Below are 15936 nucleotides of genomic sequence, written 5' to 3' on the forward strand. Positions count from 1 at the left end.
TGGAAAAACAGCATGTGTTCTTGACAGCCATCTCTAGAGTACACAACTTGCCCAAACAGATCTTAATTATTTAGTATTCCTTGTTAGGGTACTACCATTATCTACATGCAGTTGGGGGGAGATTTTTTTTTTTTGTAGAGAGAAATTACGAAAAACCAGCAGAAGTTATCTAGAGTGAATTATTTCTTTTAAAATAAACAAGCCTTACAACCAACTTGTGCATGTGTGCATTTTTGCTAGTATGATCTCACAAAACATGGAATATATTCACTGCAAGTTTTTAAAAAGCTATCTAGTTAGTTCTATTTTCTTTGGATTTAAAAGAGCATGTAAGCATAGGATAAATTGTAAAAAGTCAGGCAGTGTTTATTCTACTTTGAGGATGGCTAAGGGCTAAAGAGGCAGCAAAAAGAAAAAACAACAAAAAAGACACCAGCCCTTAAAAATCTGTAATTACATACCAAAGCACAACAATCTGCATTAAAATAATACCAACTTTCAAAAAAGACTAACCCGGATAGAACATCTACTCTGACCTCTGCAGTGAAAAGTGAGTGAATCACACAGAGTTGAATCTTGCTACACCCAAAAAAACAAATTGCCAGGCAGCTGTTAGCATTTTGCAATTAAGACAAGTCTCTGTTCGCTGTATAGCAAGTGCACCATAACATGAAATAACACGACTGCAGGAAGCTTGTGCTGCTCACGTTTTTTAAGGGTTTCAGAACTGAAAGTCAGCCCTCAGCTGCCTTAATTACAGCAAAGTTCCCAGTTTAGGCAGAGATTAACGACTTTGCAGGTGGCAGAGTGACTCTAAGCTATTTTTCATAGATATTGAAACAATTCCTGCTGGCAGGCGTCATGTGCCACCAGCTGCCATCCAGTAATGGCTGTCAGCCATGGCCTCACTTGGCAAACGTCACCTTATACCATCCTACCTGCAAATGCAATGTTACAAACACAGAGCCAAGCCTCCAAACTAAGGCCTGACCCTCACCGGTTTAAATATACCCTTTTCACCTGAGGCTAGTCCTTCAGAAGCCAGAGGTGCAACCTACCTAGTGGGTCTTGTCAGCGAGAAGCTGCCCGAGATGCCTCCTGCACAGTGTAGGGGCTTCCACGGTTCCCTGCATCCTCAGCAGCGCCCTTGGGTGTACCTGTGGGTTTTAACTCCAGCTGTAGCTGCTCTGCGTCTGCAGGTTTCGTAACCTGCAGAAGTTCACTGCAGCTCAACACCGTGCTGAAGCCACCCACAGCAGACACGTACACGCTTGTGGGACACATGCCTCCACCACCGGTTTAAGTCCTACACAGCATTTACAAGTTTACTGACAAAACCAGCCAACTCACCCCACTCCCCCCAGGAGCTGGAGAAAGCCAAGCGCAAGGCTGGGGAGCAGGGTGCTGACGGCCGGGGCCGGGGCCCAGGCCACCCGATGCGCCCCGGCAGCCATCCCCCTCGCACCAGCCAGCCCTCACAGAGGCTGCCGGCGTTTGCACTCTCCGGGCCTTCCCCTCCCCGGGGCACGAACCTGCCGCAGCCCCGCGCACGGACAACAGCCGCCCGCGCGACTCCACCACACCCCTCGCCTTTGGCGCGAAAAGGTCCGTGAGGGAACAGGGCGCCGCGGCTGCGGGGCGGGGCTCTGCGGGCCGGCGGTCGCCGATTGGCCGGCGCGGCGGAGCGGCGGCGCACGTGGGGTGCGCTGTGGCGCGAATCGCGGTGGGGCAGGTGTGGGGGCTGGTGTGGCGGCAGTGGCCGGGATGGACCTGGCGGCGGCGGTGGGGGATGCGGGCGCGGCGCAGCAGCACCAGCAGCTCCGCGATGAGGTGGCCGAGAAGTGCCAGAAGTTGTTCCAGGACTTCTTGGAGGAGTGAGTGAGAGGGGCCGGGCCCGGCGGCGGGCGGGCAGGGCCGTCAGGAGGCGGCGGGCCGCAGGCGCCTCACAGAGGGGGCCGCCATTTGGCGAGGGTGAGATCCCGTCAGGGTCTGCCGCCCCGCTACCGCGCGTTGCAGGCAGAAAGGCTCTTGTGCCGCCTAGGCCCGCCGCTGAGGCCCAGCCCTGCCGACAGCCTGGCGGGGGCATGGGGCCGGAGCGCCGCGCTCCCTTGGTTGGCCAAGGCCTTCCCGGAGGGCTTCCGCGGGGGCTTTGTTGGGCGCGTTTTGTCCCTTTTAACACAGCCGTTTGACAACCAAGTTGAAAACCCATTTCGCGGCTTGGTTGGTACACCTTACTGCGTCTGGCTGCCTAGGTTTTGCCTCTCGAGGGTCCCTTCAGCAGCAGGCAGGGAAACAACTCACATCACCTTGAGGAACACAAAACAAAACACCATTTTGCTGGTACAGAGTCATTGTTAAACCGTAAACAAAATTCGATATGAAATGCAGACCCAGTGTGTCTTTGCTGGCATGTTGGTGGAACGGATGTAGTGAGGGGGATGGAAGGAGAAGTATTGGAAAATACACTTTCAAGGGACTGTGAGATGCTGTCATCTTGCACGCTCTTGAACATGTGCGATCCTTTTCTTCTCTTTCGCTCCTGAATTCAGAAATATTCAACTAATATGTAACTGCGAAACATTTTCTTGAATCACTTTCAGGTTCCAGAACAGCGATGGGGAGGTCAAATACTTGCATGATGCTGAAGAACTGATTCGGCCAGAGCGGAACACATTGATCGTAAGCTTTGCGGATTTGGAGCAGTTCAATCAGCAGCTCTCCACCACTATTCAGGAGGAATTTTACAGGTAAAATGTAGAGATTACCTGAGAGCTGAGCAATGCTGCAGTCTCAGGCCCATAACGTCTTATGTGGTATGTAAAAAAACTAGAGGTTTATCAGCTTTCTGTATCTTGAAAACACTTACACTGAAGAATTAAAAAAAAAAACAAACTTTTTTTACTGGGTCAAAACTTACTTCTTAAAGGATTCCTCTGTGGAAACCATTAGCTAACTAGGCAATTGCATTTATTCTGGTAAAAAAAGTAGATGATCAGTACGGGAATACAGAATAAACTCTAGAGCTGCTTGCTCTGAAAGTATTTTACTGAGCCAGTGGCTCAATCCTCTATTGAGGATCTACTTAATATAAGGATAAAAGAGTCATACAGTGAGACTTAAAATTTCAGTTTTCAGACAACAAAGCAAATAGCATTATTGTGCAGTAATCTCATATTTAGATTAGCTTTTGTGTGTTCTTACATAAAGTGGCAGTAAAAGCCAGAACCTGGAAATGCATGATACAAGCCTTTGATGTAGTCTAAAGCAAAAAAAGGCGTTTCTGATAGCTTCTATAAAATTTGAACTTATTTTCTGTATTTCAGGGTTTACCCTTACCTCTGCCGAGCAGTAAAGACTTTTGCTAGAGACCACGGAAATATTCCGTCAAACAAGGACTTTTATGTTGCATTCCAAGATCTACCTACCAGACACAAGTAAGATGATTACTAATTCCAAAAACTTGTGCCTTTTTACTACTGGAAAAAAGTGTCAAAGCTTACTAAAAATGTTTTGGTTCCACAGCATTAAATGTACAGTTTACCAGTACAGTTGTGAACAAGTTGCCTAATCTTTTGCAAGATGCGTTCTGAAGCAGTTTTCCATTTGTGAATCATACTCAGATACTTACGTTCATCACATTCCACAAACAAATGTAACTTCTCTAATTAAAAAAACAAAAAAAAACCAAAAAACCCCCACAAAAACATTTAGGGTATGTTGCTTTTGAAGTACTAGTGAAGTAACTTTTGCATTGGTTTGACCTTTAGTTCTAATATAAAAGTTCATGTAAAAATCATAAAATGAGAAAATATTTCATTAACTGTCTTTCTTTTGTCTGTTACAACTGTTTTTTAGTCACTGACTGAAAGAAACTGTGTTGTGTCTGAGTACTTGGTTAGTACCCTAGGCCTAAAAATGTCAACTCAAGAATTTAATCCCTACGAATTTCTGTTTTAAACAGAATTCGAGAACTGACATCAGCAAAAATTGGCTCACTGATTCGTATCAGTGGACAGGTGGTACGTACCCACCCGGTCCATCCTGAGCTTGTAAATGGAACCTTCCTGTGCCTTGACTGCCAAACAGTGATTAAAGATGTGGAACAGCAATTTAAATACACGCAGCCAAACATCTGCAGAAACCCAGTCTGTGCCAATAGAAGGAGATTCCTGCTGGACACAAACAAATCAAGATTTGTTGATTTCCAAAAGGTACTGTGGTGAGGTTGGTGGACAATGACAAACACTGATATTCCTGTGGTAGTTGAAAGGTGTTGTTTGTACTGCTACATGTTGAAGACAGTTAATTTTGGTTCTGTCAACATCAAGAAAAGACCACAAGAAAAGGCACTGGAATTTCTGCAAGTAGTTTCATTCTGTCTGTGGAAGGTTTATGTTTAAGCATGTGAAGTTATGAATTTATTAATTTTAGAATTTTTCAAAAGCAGTTTTGTTGCATGAGATTTATTGTCTTAAGCAAACCACTGAAAACCCACATATTTGAGCCGTTGTTAGTCTCGTGTTGAAGGTACATCATGTGTAGTTGTTTTATACGAGTATGAAAAGAGTTGTCTTTAGTATCTGCAATGTATTGCTCTTCCAGCTTGATTTACCCTGCCAAATCCTCAGCACATCACTTCCTGAAATAATATTTTGTGTCAGTGACATTAACTGGACTCTGCAAGTTGCTTTTTGTACCCCTCAGAATTGTCATTGTGGCGTCTGTGTATCCTCTTAAGTTCCTCCAAGACTCCTTAAATAATGATTAGTGAAGGGCTTTTTTGCTTGTTGTCTTATTATAATAGGAATTTCATGATTGACATGGGTGTCAGCAATCAAATGCTACTTACTATATTTATTAGCAGCTTAGCTTCTGAAGCAGTTTCGAATTTGGTGACATCTGCTAAGTGCTTAATGTTCTCTCCCTCCCCAGGTTCGCATTCAGGAGACGCAGGCCGAGCTGCCACGCGGTAGCATTCCTCGCAGCGTGGAAGTCATCTTGCGTGCAGAAGCAGTGGAGTCTGCTCAGGCAGGTGACAAATGTGACTTCACTGGGTCACTGATTGTCGTGCCTGATGTGTCCCAGCTGTCAACACCAGGTTTGTTGCTACCACTCGTGACCTCAATGACACGTCCCTCCCGCTCGTTCTGGGAACTGCTGTTCTGACTCCCGATTTCATGGCAGGGGTGCGTGCAGAAACCGGCTCCCGGGTGAGCGGGACAGAGGGCTATGAAACCGAAGGCATCCGAGGACTTCGTGCCCTTGGAGTCAGAGAGCTGTCATATAAACTAGTCTTTCTAGCTTGTTACGTTGCACCAACAAATCCACGGGTGAGTCTAGAAAGAAAATAAATTTGAAAGTATTGGTGATTTCTGCTCTGTATGGTTTTACCTCAAATTAGGAAGCGGGAATGGATAGAGCTTTAAATATATATGTGTACCACCTTCCTGTTCATTTGACTATCTTTATATTCTGATTGGTTTTATATAGCAAGTTTTTTTTCCTTGTCTTTATTGTTCATAGCAAATTCCAAATTGGCCGTTTACCAGTGTTACCAATTTATTCTAAAGAGTTTAAATGGTCCATTTACTTCCATTCAGCTTTCATCCATTTCTCCAGCATTTCCTTTTCCTCCAGAAAATCCTATTGCTTCATTTTGTCACAGGGAAAACAGCAATCCTTCTTGTTCCCTCTGGTTTATCACATAACATCTTGGGATGTTACTACAACGTAAGTAATACAGAGTATGGCTGGGTTTTGGCATGGTATGATATTTTAAATTATAATTCTGCTAGCAGCTTCACCATCACATAGGATAAAAATAGTGTGTTACTTTCTGGGTATAGACACTTTCTGCCTCATTCGAGAGTAGAAGACATTGTAAATTCCGGTTAATGAAGAATGCTTACAAAGGTAAATTTTAGCCAAAGGAAGCCATACTTTTTAATCTCTGGACAAGCATCTCTCCTGGGTCTTTCTCACTAAATGAAGTCAAATTCCATTGCTTTTTTTTTTTTATTTTTTTTTTTCCCCCTAGGAAATTGCCTGTTGGTTTTTAAAAGTATAAGGTGATGAGCTTCCTTAGCTTTTCTGAATGTGTTCCGCCCCCTCAGGTTACAGAGCAAGGTTTTGTAACCTCCTGTCTGCAGTACTCGCATTCAGTAGTGACCACGTTATTACTTTTACCTTTTTTTTATTTCCTTTGTTTAGTTTGGTGGAAAAGAGCTCCGAGATGAAGAACAGACTGCAGAAAGCATTAAAAACCAAATGTCTGTGAAAGAGTGGGAAAAGGTGTTTGAAATGAGCCAAGACAAGAACCTTTACCATAATCTGTGCACCAGCCTCTTCCCCACTATCCATGGTAAGAGTCCAGTTGTGGCCTCGGAGAGGGAAAATTTCACTTTTGAAAATATTACTTCTTGATGTCTGTGTAATGAAAGCACTACACTATTTCAAACTCTCTGCACCAGCACTGGTTATGTTAGAAAAGGAGAACCTATTCCCTGAGTACTTGCTGTGTTTAATCATTAAGGCCTGAAAGACTAGTCAAAATGGTTGGTTTTGCTATCAGGTATCTGCAGCTAAACCCTACAGTTGACGGTTGGATATAAGCTTTATTTTACATGGACTTCCTTCAAAACATGTAAGGGTTCCAAATATTTCTATGCCGTTGTGCGTGCATGTGTGTGCATGTGTGTGTATATGTTTGCAGTTGTTTCTGGCTCAGAGCTGGTTTGAGGACTTATGTTGGTTATGTCTGAAAAGTTTGATCAGCTGAATTTGGCCCAAATTCTGAGCCACGGTAGCATAAAGGAATTCGGCCACTGAGTCATTCTTCCCTGAAACTGTATCAAGCACATAAATGCAGTTTCAGTGGATGTTGAGCAAATAGGTAAATTCTGGATGTGCACAAATGCTTTAAAATTCTAGTGGGCTGAACTTTTTTTTTTAAATGGGAAAAATGCGTTATTTTCTTTGGATTTTTAGTTGGATATCTTTTCTGGACAGGTAACGATGAAGTGAAACGTGGAGTCCTGCTGATGCTTTTTGGAGGAGTTCCTAAGACCACTTCAGAAGGCACCTCATTGCGTGGGGACATTAACGTTTGTGTTGTTGGTGATCCAAGTACAGCCAAGAGTCAATTTCTAAAGTAAGCATCTCATTAAAATTCAATATTTAAATTCCAGTGTTACTAGAGCTATAAATGTGTACTCTGCTTTTTCTATGTTAAACAGAGGAAAGGGAAGTAAAATACTTAAGAATATTTTCCAGGAATTGTTTGGATGTGGTTGAAGTATTTGAATAGGGCTGAAGCAAACTCAACAAGCCCCTGTGGTAATAACAAACAATGGATTAAGACCTTATTTTGTTCTTCAGGTAGTTATGAAAGTACAAATTTCCAAATATTTTCAAAAGACATTGAATATTAAAAATACAAAATTTATTGTACATCTTAAAATATCAGAGATCAATGAAATAATGATTTCCCCCCCCCCCCCCCCCCCCCCAATTTTTAGGTTAGTCTAAATTGGTAGGTCCCAACACTTTGGATGAGTAGATGGCCATTAACCCTGAAAAATAATTATGAAATAATTGTTTTGTGCTACATCTTATGCTATAATGCTTTTTTATTTGGAATTCTATTTAATATGATTTTATTATGCTGCTCATTTACCTCTGCATCGTTCTCCATGAAGCTGAGGTTCTTGCAGCATACACTGCAACTCAGAAATACAGAGGCACCACAAAAGCTGCCTTAGGCTGCCTGTGGTCAGTCTCGCTGCTTCCTGCTATGAAGCCGTTTGTTCCCTTGTGCTGACATTTACCTGACCAATTAGGAGCTGTGTTGTCTTGTGAAGTCAGCAGAAAACTCATGGTAGGAGGTCTGGATTGTTTTTTCTGCTGGTGTAACCAGGGGTGAATAACAGACCTATGATAGACTGCAGTTAGATAAGCTCAAACATCATTAGAGGTGGAAGGGTAATTGCTTCCTGAAGGAAGGAACAAGTCCTGGCCTGAGGTTGAAAGCAGCACTGCCTTACAGTTACCTTCTTTCTGCAGGTTTTAATCTGACTTTTTAAAGTTTGTTCCTCACTGTTACTTCTCTCCATAGGCATGTGGATGAGTTCAGCCCTCGTGCTGTATACACCAGCGGAAAAGCCTCCAGTGCTGCTGGTCTAACAGCGGCTGTTGTAAAAGATGAAGAGTCTCATGAATTTGTCATTGAAGCTGGAGCACTGATGCTGGCGGATAATGTGAGTTCAGGAACTAGAGAGGTTCCTGCATCCCTGGAATGGTTTTGATTAATGACTAAGACCCCAAAATCATCTTAATGATGCTTTTTTCCAAAAATGGTTGAATTTGGGTAACTTACTATGTTTTATTCTTCCGCTGCAGGGAGTTTGCTGCATTGATGAGTTTGACAAAATGGATGTGCGGGATCAAGTAGCCATCCACGAAGCAATGGAGCAGCAGACTATATCCATTACTAAAGCAGGAGTAAAGGTAGCTTGCGCTATTCCTCTGGTTATGTAGTCTGTATGATTGCCTGACTGCTTGTTGCATGAATTGATCTAGCATCATCTATCAGATTTTTGTGTCAGCTCTGCAGCTACCTCACTGTGGCGGGAGAGAGAACACTTACCGAAAAATTTTTGTGCCACATACCCAGAAAGAATCAGAAGTGTTACTGGAATGAAAAAAGATATTAGTGGGTAGGAAACAGAAAACGGGAAAATCCTAATATTGAAGCAACCCCAAAAGAGGATATAGGTTTATGTGTATTTGTAGAAGTGTGCATTTGCACTGTTAAAAACAGTGTGTTGTGAAAAGCAGTTTTAAGGGCTTGTTTCAGTATTGTTGGCAAGAGTGTGGCAATGTTAAAATATTGATTCATCACAACTGTGTCTTGGGGCAGAGACCTGGTGAGAAAGGGCTGGTTGGAAGAGTTTGGACTCTCTTGAGGCTTGATTGTTGTAATACCTCCTTTGAAACTCCATCTAAAAGGTGTTTGCTGACCCATTTGAATTGCAATGATTTGGTTTGGCAAGTGGTCACAGATAACTACTTTTTTTTTTTCTTTTTTTCCTTCCATTTTCATTGTCAGGCTACCCTGAATGCCAGGACCTCCATTTTGGCTGCAGCAAACCCAGTTGGCGGGCGCTATGACAGATCCAAGTCACTGAAACAGAATATAAACCTGTCAGCTCCCATCATGTCTCGCTTTGATCTCTTCTTCATCCTTGTGGATGAATGTAATGAGGTAATGTTAAGGAACTGTAGAATAATTTATGTCAGAAAAGACCCCTCGAGGTCTCTAGTCTAGCGTTGTGCTATATCATTGAGAAGAGGTTGCCAAGACCTTGACCTGGTGAGTTTTGAGTATCTCCAAGGATGGATATTCTGCAGCATCTCTAGGACCCTACTGCATTGTTTGACAACTGTCCAGTGTTTAAAAAAAATAATAACTTTTATATCTAATCAGAATTTCTCATGGTTCAGTTTGTGTCAGTTGCCTCTTTTCTGATCAATATGTACTTCTAAGAACAATCCGGCTCCATCACATCTATACTTGCCAATGAAGCAGTTGCTTTGTTTTCAAGCTGAACAGACGCAGCTCTTTCAGCATCTGCTCGTATATCATGTGCTTGTGCCCTCTGAAATTTTAGTTGAAGCTGATCTCATGAGAGCGTCTTGCTTCTGCTTTTCTTCAGTCTGTGAAGTTACAAGCTGGCAGTACAAATTGGAACACACTCTGCTGCATACAAGGATACTGCCTTTTCATCTTGTAGTGATTAGACCTGCTAACTTAACACCATTAGTCATTTTTACAAATTGCTGGTCACTAAGGCTAAGACTGCTGCCACCTGTCTGTGTGGTGTTTGCCTTGGGAACGCATGAGATACAGAGATTAATGTTGGTTCAGCGCTATTCGGTCTACTGTCTTGCTCCGAGTGATCCAATTGAGAAGGGACTGATGAAAGAGACAGAGTAGGCTGAAAAGGAAGAAGGCAGTTCCCACGCTGCAAAGTGCTGCTTTCTGCTTGTTCTATGTCTAACTTGTAAACCAGGAGAGTTCCAAGAGGGTATAAATCCTAAAACTGCCTTTTATCCCTTCTCTGCTATGTTTCCTTATATTAAAGACCTCCAGGGCGTTCTCCTGGAACTTCTGGCAGAGGGTCTGGCTTCTGGAACAACTAGCTCTGCCATGAGGAGTGCAAGTGAGGGAAGGGAATGGGAAGGAAGAATATAGCTGCTGTTTTGATATTTGGCTGATGTTGTGCAAGTGATCTGACAGCAATAATGTCCCAGGTTACAGATTATGCCATTGCGAGGCGCATAGTGGATCTGCATTCCAGAGTAGAAGAATCTGTTGATCGTGTCTATTCATTAGACGATATCAGAAGGTATCTGCTGTTTGCAAGACAGTTTAAACCAAAGGTAATTACATTCTTGTGTAAGTTGTTCTGTAGGAGGAGGTCCAAAGGAATAGTCACTCTGTATCATGCTCTTTTTCCAGCAAATGCAAAGACACTTAGTGTAGTGTGTTCTTGAGAAAGGAGCCATAAACTCAGTTATTATCTAGAAACATAGCATGTTTTGGAGCTGTGTACTCTTTTTTTTTTTTTTCTTTTTTTTTTTTTTTTCTTTTTTAACTCCAGAAACCCAGCTGGCCCAGCTGAGACCTTGTTGTAATCAGTACTCTTAACTGTTTTGTTGGCAGTTCTTAACCTCTGTCTAGAACAACTGAGGGGTTGTTTCATAGCTTCCTTATACCTCAAGGGCATTGGTTATTCAACATGGCTGCTGCAGAGATTTTTGTGTTTTATTCACCTACTGCTTAATCAAGCAGTTTGTCTGTGTTTTAAAAGGATATTGTTCCTCAATATTTCTTTGCTTGCTTTGTGGTAAAATACAGAACATGTGAAACTGCTCTAAGTAATTACTTTTGTGGTCTATCCAAATTGCAGCTTGGCTGGGATGTATGTTAAGACTTTTCAGAAGTTCTAATGGAGTTCTCAACACTCTCCCTTACAGAGTTTTGAAAATGCCCATTTCATTTCCATGCAGTGGGGAGTTTGTTTTCCAGCTGGATCTGTGTATGTGCAGACAGACTCGGGTTAAAAAGCATGTATGCAAAGCTGTAGTCACTGTAAGCATGTGGAGTATATGCTTGTGTGTGTGTTTACATGCAGAATGAAAGGTAAATAAACACAGAACAATCTAGTAGACACACACATGAATTATGCCTGGAAACAAGTTGGTGGAACAGAAAAATAGAAATTATCAAAAACCTGCTGTAAAATAATTATGTGGTGATGTACTTATTGTAGTATTGTTAGTGTAATTGTTACAATATAGCTATAATTACGATCATAATTATGTATATATACTATGTGTGATAGTGTAGAATGTTTCAGGGAAAAGCAGTAGCTAGTAGAGAAAAGTCTTGGAACTGCTGATCTCATGCAAGAAGCATAAACTTTAATACTTTTAACATGGCTAACTGTCATACTGTCTTCTGTCACGAAGATATCTAAGGAGTCTGAGGACTTCATAGTGGAGCAGTATAAACGACTACGGCAGCGTGATGGCTCTGGAGTGACAAAGTCATCCTGGAGAATCACAGTGCGGCAGTTGGAAAGCATGATTCGGTTGTCTGAAGCTATGGCCCGCATGCACTGCTGTGATGAGGTATCAGGTTTTTGATGAAAGTTTGTATAAATGTTTATATAAATGTTGTGGGAGTTCTGGCTTTGCTATTTGACTATGGTATTGTACACATTTAAATCCTGTGGCTGAGGAGGAGAGCTTGGATCATGTTTTCACTTGTGATGTGGTTATACTCGGTCTGAATTTGTTTGCCAGAAATACTGGTTTTAAGGTATGCCTTGTAAAAACTGAGATCAGCTGGTCCAAACTGAGAATATGCATGTTTTTGCATTACAGTTGTATTGGCACTCTCAGCCTGTTACCTGTTAAATCACGACAAATAGGAAGAACAATCATCTATTAGTATCAGCCAGGGCTGTTGGCAGTGTCTCTCCTAATCTTGCATAGTTTGTAATCTCTCACAGATTACAATCTGTCTTCCATCTGCAATCTAAAAAGCCAAAGTTCACCACAGTATCTGAACCTCCCTAAGAGTACCTGTATTTGTGATCTGAGCTCCTCTTCATGTCAATCAGTGTTGAAATGTATATTGTGTTATGGCTATTAACTGTGGTATGACTATTATCCATCTAGTCCCTGCTTTAAAACTCAGCAGGCCTTTTGAACTGTTGATTAGGGGTTACGTGACACATGCAGTGATAGAAACTTGCTTGCTGGTTGTGTAAGGAGGACACCCACTGCGTTCTTTTTAATTAAATTCAGCTTATAAAGAAATAGATAGCTTTTAGCTTATGGCTCAGCTAGAGATATTTTATGAGTTTTTGCTTTTCAATTTCAGAAGAGAGTCTCATGAATTACTTTTTTTTTTTCCATATTGTTTTTGTTCAGACCCATTTCTTTCATGTTTCTTGCTCCACTGATCTTTCTTCAAAATGTCCTTGGCTTAAGTAAAAATGTTATTGATTCCACATGATCACTAAAACCTGAAAGACTCATCAGGCTGCTTATTCTCTCCATAACCTTGTGTGAACTCGGAGTACTTGTAGTGGGATATAATTTGACTTGCAGAGTCTTTACTGCTTAGCACTACTCAGATGAGATGGGTAGAAAGAGCCCTTGTCAGAGTCAGGGGTGAGTTTCTGAAGCTATTGGGGGGAAAAAAAAAATCTTTTAACATGAGAAGAGCTGCCATGCCTCTTTAATACATCTTTTTTTCATTCTTTCCCAGGTTCACCCAAAACATGTAAAGGAAGCTTTCAGGCTTTTAAATAAGTCCATCATTAGAGTTGAGACTCCTGACATCAATTTGGACCAAGATGATGGACAGCAAATGGAGGATCAAGAGGACCAAGATGGAGTCAATGGTAAATTACTTAGAAATTTTTTCAAAGGGGAAAGCTGTTATGGCTCACCTTGATTGAGTACATGCTTCTCTTCAGTTTCTCACCTATTTCTCATCTAATAAGATCTAGGAATCTTGACTCCTGTTCTTAACTCTCTTACTCATTCAGCCACCTTGTGGGTCCACTCACCTGGTTGGTCAATGCAACACTTTTCAGTGGCTCAGAGTATTAAACAGTTAAAAGATGTTACAGATTTAAACCTGGGCATGTGTCCAAATAGGTGAGGCAGAAGCTACAGCTGGGGTCAATGGTCTTGTGAATGGGATCAATGGCCATTCTGAGGACACGAACAAGGATGCTGCACCTAAAGCTTCTCTTAGACTGGGCTTCTCTGAGTATCGACGAATTTCTAATCTCCTGGTGCTGCACCTCAGGAAAGCAGAGGAAGGTGAGAATTTGTTTATTAAAAAGATGGCAGACCCTGAGTTCAGGGAGCAACTGTTATTACATCTTATGCTGTTTCACCCTTGCCAAGACACCAGACTTGCTAAGTCAATTGTGAACCTGTACTCAAGTTGGCTATGCTATGTCTGATGATACAAATATGACTTCTTGAACTTTAGAGCTCTGGTATCTTAGTTATTTGTCAAAACCAGGTAAGTTGAGGAGGATGTCAACAGAACAGATCCAGAAAAGGATTTGTAGCATATGCTGGCTGGCTTAGCCTAGCTAGAAGAGTCATCAGCAGTGAAACCTGTAGCAAGAGCTTTAATGTATGCCAGCAACCACAGCAACGTATATTTAACCAGTATGTGCCAAAAATGGCCACATCATTTCTCAGGGAGATGAAATAGTTCAGTTGCACTGAGACTACTCCTGTAATGACATGCAGCAGTTGTCTCATAGCATATACCAATGCTATGAAGTTTTTGGAAGGTTGTGGAGACTACAGTATCTGTTTAAAATGCTGAGTACATATAGAAGGATGGCTTCTTTGGCTTTGTGTGACAGTGATTTTTATTTTGTCCTTACTTAGAGGAAAATTGTACTAGTCCTTACGACTGCTTTTTCTTGAAGCTGAAGGCTGATGTTGATTGCTAGGCTGCTCATTTAATTTGTAAGCCACTTGGATGCATAGAACTGAAAGCTTCAATTCTCAGTCTAAGTGTATCCAATTAAACCATGATACAACAGCCTCCTGTACAAAACATGATGATTTAAGAAATAGAAGAAAGTCTGATGTTTCTTAAATATCTTAAAAAGCAAAAGCGTGTTTCTGTCTTCAGCATTGTAAATGTTAACATATAAATCGTTTTTTCTTATGGTTTGAATGGTATCTTACTGGTGGTGTGCTTATGCAGATTATTTTCTTTGCAGAAGAGGATGATTCATCATTAAAGAAGAGTGAACTTATTAATTGGTATCTGAAGGAAATCGAATCTGAAATAGAATCTGAAGAAGAACTAATAAATAAAAAGAAGATCATAGAGAGAGTCATTCACCGACTTACGCATTATGTATGTATAGAGATATGTGGATAGTTCAAAAGGGTTTTAACTTAAGTAGCGCAATGATTAATTTTTAATAGAATACATTCTTAATTTGAGAAATATGTTTTGTGCTTCTGTGTTATTGACTGGTGGAGTGTAAATGCCTTCTTTTGTTTAATATCTAATTCTAGAGAAAACACTGAAATTAGAGATGTGTATATGTAAATGCTCAAAAAGCCATATTATGTCCGTATAGAAGTGTGATACTTTTCCCTATTTCTGTAGTGCTATTTATACATTATGATACAGAAATATAATCAACACTTTATTCAATGGGTAGCTTTAAGTCATGGGGACACTAGGGCGGTTTGGAGGAAAAAGTATGAAAATATAAAAAAAATTCTTCCTTTTAAACATACAAGAGATTTCCACTGAACATAATTGTTAAGATTAGGAACCTGTTAAAGAGGAAGTTCACCATTAAAAGGGTTAAATAATTCATCAGTGAGAGGTGCTACCAGTATAAAAAGGAGATGCGTTTCAAAAAGTACAAACAAGCCTTTCTCTTGTTTGAATACAATTTTTTTGTTTGATGCAGGACCACATTCTGATAGAACTGTCCCAGTCAGGACTGAGAGGATCCAGAGAAGAGGAGACTTTTGATGAAGATCCATACCTGGTTGTTAACCCAAACTATCTGCTGGAAGACTAAGGGCTGAGAACTGGATTGTAGAGCTGACTAGTTCCATGTTGGAAAATGCATTATTTTCTTGCAAGGGTTGCTGTATAGCTAACGTCTTAAATGCCTGTGAATTCTTTACTGTGGAACGCAGCAATGTGTGGTTAGTAATATATGATTCCTCGTTTACACTGAGCATACCTGGAAATTTTTTACTGAAATGGCACACATATATTAGCTTCGTTATTAATTCTGGGTTTCAATGCCGTCATCTAAACACAGAGGAGAATCATTCAGGAGCTTTTTTCAGCATCATGCTATGTAGATGCTTCTGTTTTAAATGAGAGGAATTTTGCATTCTTCTCTTATTGTATTTGACTTATTGACTTTCTATGCCATAGGTTTTTACTGTTTTTCGTATTAACATAAATAAAAGGTCACTAAACGTCTGGAGACATCTGGGGTGGATTTGTTGTCATTTGTATGTGGTATTACTATTTTCTATGCCAGTGCTTTGAGGCTTAAAAAATAGTGATTTAAGTGCTTAATGTCTTAAGAAAAATTACATTTCCTGCATGACAGATGCTGTTTTGTAAGAAGGTTTTTTCTTTTTTAACTTCCAGTAATGAATAATGAGAAACTCTGATTGCTTCTCTTTCTTTTTAGATGGACTAAAGATGTGTATGCTCCTGTTGCATATGTAAAGTAGAAAATTAAAAATAGCCAAGCCCGAAGCAAGGCTTTAAGTCAGGAGCTCAGAAACCCCCATCTTGATGAATGTCTTGACTTGTAAGTGAATTGAACACTGCCA

At 41.1% G+C, this 15936-nt stretch overlaps 1 protein-coding gene across 1 annotated transcript; it reads left to right on the top strand.

The window, feature by feature from the left end:
- Nucleotides 1-1764: 1764 nt before the first annotated feature.
- Nucleotides 1765-15487, top strand: MCM6 (minichromosome maintenance complex component 6; the record flags this gene model as incomplete). The annotated part of the gene is made up of 17 exons (XM_082001193.1): nucleotides 1765-1874; nucleotides 2601-2747; nucleotides 3324-3434; nucleotides 3962-4211; nucleotides 4933-5098; nucleotides 5185-5330; nucleotides 6211-6361; nucleotides 7009-7150; nucleotides 8114-8255; nucleotides 8398-8505; nucleotides 9107-9262; nucleotides 10312-10440; nucleotides 11533-11694; nucleotides 12842-12977; nucleotides 13237-13404; nucleotides 14334-14473; nucleotides 15045-15487. The coding sequence occupies 17 exons, from the start codon at nucleotides 1765-1767 to the stop codon at nucleotides 15156-15158; spliced, it is 2478 nt and encodes an 825-aa protein (XP_081857319.1). The 3' UTR covers nucleotides 15159-15487.
- Nucleotides 15488-15936: the final 449 nt, after the last annotated feature.

Source organism: Phaethon aethereus, assembly GCF_964289735.1.
Source record: "Phaethon aethereus genome assembly, chromosome: 6".
Taxonomy (NCBI): domain Eukaryota; kingdom Metazoa; phylum Chordata; class Aves; order Phaethontiformes; family Phaethontidae; genus Phaethon; species Phaethon aethereus.